At 49.8% G+C, this 5,245-nt stretch overlaps 1 protein-coding gene across 1 annotated transcript; it reads right to left on the bottom strand.

The window, feature by feature from the left end:
* Positions 1-204: 204 nt before the first annotated feature.
* On the bottom strand, positions 205-2,407 carry LOC144158083 (uncharacterized). Its single transcript, XM_077688742.1, has 6 exons — positions 2,402-2,407; positions 2,256-2,354; positions 2,067-2,162; positions 1,884-1,976; positions 1,467-1,556; positions 205-888 (listed from the first exon to the last, which is right to left on the bottom strand). The coding sequence occupies exons 1-6, from the start codon at positions 2,405-2,407 to the stop codon at positions 205-207; spliced, it is 1,068 nt and encodes a 355-aa protein (XP_077544868.1).
* Between the last annotated feature and the right edge of the window lie 2,838 nt (positions 2,408-5,245).

Genomic DNA, 5,245 nt, shown 5'->3' with positions numbered 1-5,245 from the left:
GTTACACCCATAATACGCGTTAAACTGTTTCATGCCCTGCATGGGTGCTCTTGCAACTGAGTCTACGGCACAGCAAATGCAAAATCCCCTGAAGAGTTTCTCTTTCCCCTTGTGGTGAAGCAGAAATCCCTCGTCTGCCAGAGAATGCATCGTCTCGACAAGTGGTGCTTGGAAGATTCCCATATGGAGCTTTTCCTTCCCGAACTAGAGACCAGCCAAAACAAGCTTCCTCATTCTTTCGGGTACGGGAAGTTCATTCACGACAAGCTGGATTGGCCAAATAGATGTGCGACTCGATCTGAAAACGGGGGTGCCATCTGTGTTCCACGAAAAGCTTATCCTGTGGCCGGCTTTTCTTGTTGCAGTCACGAAGTCTCGGTACATGCTCCCATCCTTCATGTCGCTCAAAGTGCCATTGAACTCGAGGGGCTCTGTCAAATCCAGAAACTCACAGCCCTTGAGGAGCTTCTGAAGTTGTGAGGGAATATCAAAAAGCACAAAAAAAGGTGCATCGCAAAGTGGAGACGATCCACACACCCTCTTACATTCAGGACACTGCAGTGATACTCCTGGTCCACCCTCACCAACGTAAATCATGCACTCAGGGCAAAAGAAATGAAATGTCATCTGGGTCCCTTGGCAACCTAACAACTTATTAACAAAATATTTAGAACGGGGAAGAACAGGACTATCGAAAAATGAGTTGATCATGTCCACAAGGCTTGCTAGGCCTGTGAATGACAAATTCATCCGCAGAGCGTACTTCAGAACCATGAGTAGGATGTCTCCTTTCAAAACCACCAGCTTCCGAGACAGGACCTCTTTAAAAAGACCAGCAATCTCAGGGTGATGTGTTGTACCACTGCCCGGCTGGTTGGGATCAGGCTCCTGCACAAAGACAACAGTGATGAGGCATTATTTTCAAGGCTATGATGACAAACAACAAACTGTACGACCATGTAAGAAAAAAAAATCCCAAGTGTAAATACCAGTTTATTGGTGTACAGACAGGTGGAAATAGTTGAACGGGGCATACAAAAAGATGGCAGAACTGCTGCTGCCAGAAATGTGGCTATTTATGACGCTATATTGACTGCACCAGCTCCTAGCATTATAAATTAATACTTCCTCCCTTCAACTAAGCTTGTACACCGGAGAGTGATACTCCAGCCAGTGTGCAACTGTAGCTAATTAAGATTTAATATTCACAGCATGGAAGGTTGATTGATTGTGGGGTTTAACGCGCCGACGCAACGAAGGTGATGAGGCATGCCGTAGTGGAGGGCTCATCACCTGGGGATCTTTAACGTGCAACGAAATGTCGAACACACGAGCATTTTTGCTTTTCGCCTCCATCATAAAAGTGGCTACCGCAGCTGGGTTTCGATCCCATGAACTTGTGCTTAGCAGAGCAATGCCGTAGCCACTGAGCCACCATGACGGGTTCACAGCATAGAAGGGCTTACCGAGGTGTCACTTCTCTCATCATCACTGGAGCTGCTGCAGGCACTGCATGAGAAGCTGTAGTCCGAGTACTCGTAATCCCCTTCAAAGTCCTGTGACAAATATAACAACGCACGTGTGTGAAGCCCAAAAACCCTTCAGATATGGCGCAAAAAAAAGGGCATAAAAATTCTCCTACGGCAATACACATTCTACATTGTTTTTTATACAGAACTGATTTTACAAATGAATCTTCTAAAAATAGGTTTATTTTAAGGGCTATTCATGAAGAAGGCTTTTCGAACTTTAAGCATTATTTATACTACTTGAGGTAGCCGCTATAATTTATGCACAGCTGCCTCTCATACGTACACGTCGACCTCAGTACCCCGCTTGCAGAATGGGAAAAAAATTAAAAATCACCCAAACTGAGTACGTACATTCGGTTCTGCATCCGACGTACCACCGGCCACGGTCGGCAAGTCCGCTGATGTAGGCGGCTCGCAGTTGGGTTCGCATGAACTCTCGGCGTCCTACGAACGGCAAGAACCATGACACACCATACCATTTTGCTGCACTTTTTAGTTCAGGTAGTTAAATCATTAAATGCATATAAAGCTTACGCTTGTCTCAATCTCCGCCGCAAGATTGTCTGCTAGGGCACCGTCCGAGCCCACGTTTCGTTGGTCCGAGTCGTCCGAGTCGCATTCGTATTGTTCCTGCGCACATGTATACAAGCGAATTAAGTCATGCAGCAAAAACTACACGGCCATTCACGAATGAAACTGTGAAAGGAAATGAACACGACTTACCACGTCGCTCGCATCCTCACGGTGTTCGCGGCCTGCCACGGCACCATCCGAGCCCACGTTTAGTTGGTCCGTGTCGACCGAGTCGCATTCGTATTGTTCCTGCACATGTATACGTGCGAATTAAGTCAATGTAGCTGAAACTACACGGCCATTCACGAATGAAACTGTGCAAGAAAATAAACAGGACTTACCACGTCGCTCGCATCCTCACGGTGTTCGCGGCCTGCCAGGGCACCGTCCGAGCCCACGTTTAGTTGGTCCGTGTCATCCGAGTCGCATTCGTACTGTTCCTGCACATGTATACGTGCGAATTAAGGCAATGTAGCTGAAACTACACGGCCATTCACGAATGAAACTGTGCAAGAAAATGAACAGGACTTACCACGTCGCTCGCATCCTCACGGTGTTCGCGGCCTGCCAGGGCACCGTCCGAGCCCACGTTTAGTTGGTCCGTGTCGTCCGAGTCGCATTCGTATTGTTCCTGCACATGTATACGTGCGAATTAAGTCAATGTAGCTGAAACTACACGGCCATTCACGAATGAAACTGTGCAAGAAAATGAACAGGACTTACCACGTCGCTCGCATCCTCACGGCGTTCGCGGCGGGCCTGTGAATCAAGAGTCGACCTCGGAATTTTGAATTCCGCGCCAGGGTTGAGGTAATTTTTGTACGTGCCTCGCTTTCTGCGCTTTTTTGGGCTACCCATTTCTGAGCACGAACAGCTTCGCCAACCGAAGGTTTTAATGCCACGCTTGACTCAACTCATAAGCCGAACTTTTTCTTTCCACGTCCGGCTGGGCACAGGGCTGGGCTAGCCTAGCGGTAGCGGCGTGATCCCATGCGTGATCCTGGCGTTGCTTGCGTTGCCTTTCCTTGGAGGCGCTGCTAGTAAGTAGACGCAGTAGACGTGTATTCACTTCAACCCACGAAAAAAGGACGCATATTTAATAAAAGCTACTTATTAAATACTTCTATATATAAATATATAAAGCATTTTTGTTTTGCTTTACACACGTTTAAAACAAATATGTGCTGTACTACCGTCACGCCATTGATGCCTTGTCGGCCTTAACTCATGGTCGGATGCTTGATTGTGAGGCTGTGAGGCCGTCTTTGTCGTTGTGTGCAGCTAGCTTCACGTGCAGAAATGATAACCCACGCGTACGTCCGATATGTGGACGATCGGACGTGTGCCGTAGTCAGTATTACCAGAGTCCTTCAATGCTTTACTGGTCACGAAACTGCTCCGTAACTCAATGGGAGAGCTTCATATGCTGCGTTTGGCCGCCGCGCGGTGGCGCCACCCTCTCACTGAGGTCACTCCTCGGGCTGCGTTGCGCTGGCTCGAACGGCGGAGCCGCGGCGAGTTGTGTTTGTTTTGTGCGGGAAAAAAAAATGTAACGTGCATATCGCGCTCTTGTGATGCGACTTAAGTAGTGCAACGACGATGCCGAACATGTGTTGCGTCCCAGGATGTCGTTCCTTGTACAACGATACCACAGAAAATGTCTCTAGTTCTGTTGACCGAGCGACGGGCAGCTGTGTGAGAAATGGAGAGGCACCATTCCAAGGCAAGCAACGGGAGATTTCTGCTTCGATTATAAGTGTGCGACAGTGTGTGGAAATGCACTGTGTGTGAGAATGGAAAAAGCAATGTACCCTTTTGAGAGCATCGTGGGCCTAGAATTGTTCAAGGCTAACTTAAAGCCGGATTTTTGTCATATCAGTCAGGTTGTAGCGGTGCTTCATTACCTGTTGGCAAACTTGTGTTACCTTGCGCTCACGCTCGCGTGTAAAAAAGCTTTGGGACGTCCTTGTGCTTTTACTTTTCATATTTCCGCGAATTATCCCTTAGGGTTCGTTTTGTTTGTTTTGTAACCGCGCGTGGCCGATTCCGGTTTCTTATCTGGCGTTTCAACCGGAGCGCCCGTTTGCTATTTTTGTCGTACGTCCCGTCGGGCAATATTGTTTGATATGGAAAGGGTGCCACCTTGTCGCTAACTTGATTTTAAATGCAGAGCATTTCTTTAACTCGCACTGTCACCCGTCGTCCCTCGGCGTTGTCCGCTCTCAACAACAAGTGCGGGCGCGCATGCGCGTGCTCCGGCGCTGAAAGAGGCGTTGCAGCAGCCGGTGCTACCTCCTCTCCCTCTACTGAGCGCGCTAAGGCAGCGGCGAAGCGTCAGCGTCGAGCGGCCGATCCCGAGCGTCGAGAACGAGAGGCCGCCGCCTGTCGTCAGCGTCGAGCTGCGGATCCATCGAATCGAGAGCGAGACACGGCTTCGAAACGTCAGCGGCGAGCGGCGGACCCCGCGTTACGAGAACGAGATGCCGCGGTCGGCCTTGTTGACGTAGTCCACGACGTACGCCGCGCACGCGTAGTGGTCGAGGATGATCTGCAGGTCCATGTTGGAGTCGAGAACCCTTCCGATCCACGGGTTGAACGCGTTCACACGCTTTTCGGGGGGGTCCTCGCGTGAAGCACGCACGGACGCGACGCGCCAGCCCGCAGAATCTCCGAGTACTCCTCCCCGGACCGCACGTCGAAGGCGCGCAGGTTGGCAATGCAAACTACCCGTGCTCCAACGCCTCGTGCATTTCGTCGTACTTGGCCTTCAAGCGCCGTCGACGCACCCGTACGACAACAACAACTACAACAACTACCACCGCCAACTACCACAACCTACGCCACGTGACCACCCCCAATGCTCTGCATTTACTCGTGTCCCTCACGCGGGGGCATGCGACGGAGGTTTTTTTGTTTTTTCGACAATGTTCTCGATCCTATTTCCATGGATCTGAAATTAATAACGTTCCAAGAGTAATATGCATAGCAAACGCCGCGCAACTCACTTTATCGACGTTCATCTGTTCACGTCACACTGCGGACTGCTTCTTAGACGTTTGTGTTTCATTTTAGTATTTTGTAGTGCAGGAGATCGCTAGCTCGCTGCGTTCAGAAAAGCTTTGCGTCGTTCTTGGCTACGT

The sequence above is a fragment of the Haemaphysalis longicornis genome, unplaced genomic scaffold, assembly GCF_048455015.1.
Source record: "Haemaphysalis longicornis isolate Haplotype H1 unplaced genomic scaffold, Haemaphysalis longicornis Haplotype H1 scaffold_10, whole genome shotgun sequence".
NCBI lineage: Eukaryota > Metazoa > Arthropoda > Arachnida > Ixodida > Ixodidae > Haemaphysalis > Haemaphysalis longicornis.
This window is presented reverse-complemented; position numbering and strand designations above follow the sequence as displayed.

Coding starts and splice junctions, on each gene's coding strand:
- LOC144158083 (XM_077688742.1), bottom strand. Junction 1,977..2,066: donor CGGCGGAGATTGAGACAAGC/GTAAGCTTTATA, acceptor TGCCGTTCGTAG/GACGCCGAGAGTTCATGCGA. Junction 1,557..1,883: donor CGTCGGATGCAGAACCGAAT/GTACGTACTCAG, acceptor TATTTGTCACAG/GACTTTGAAGGGGATTACGA.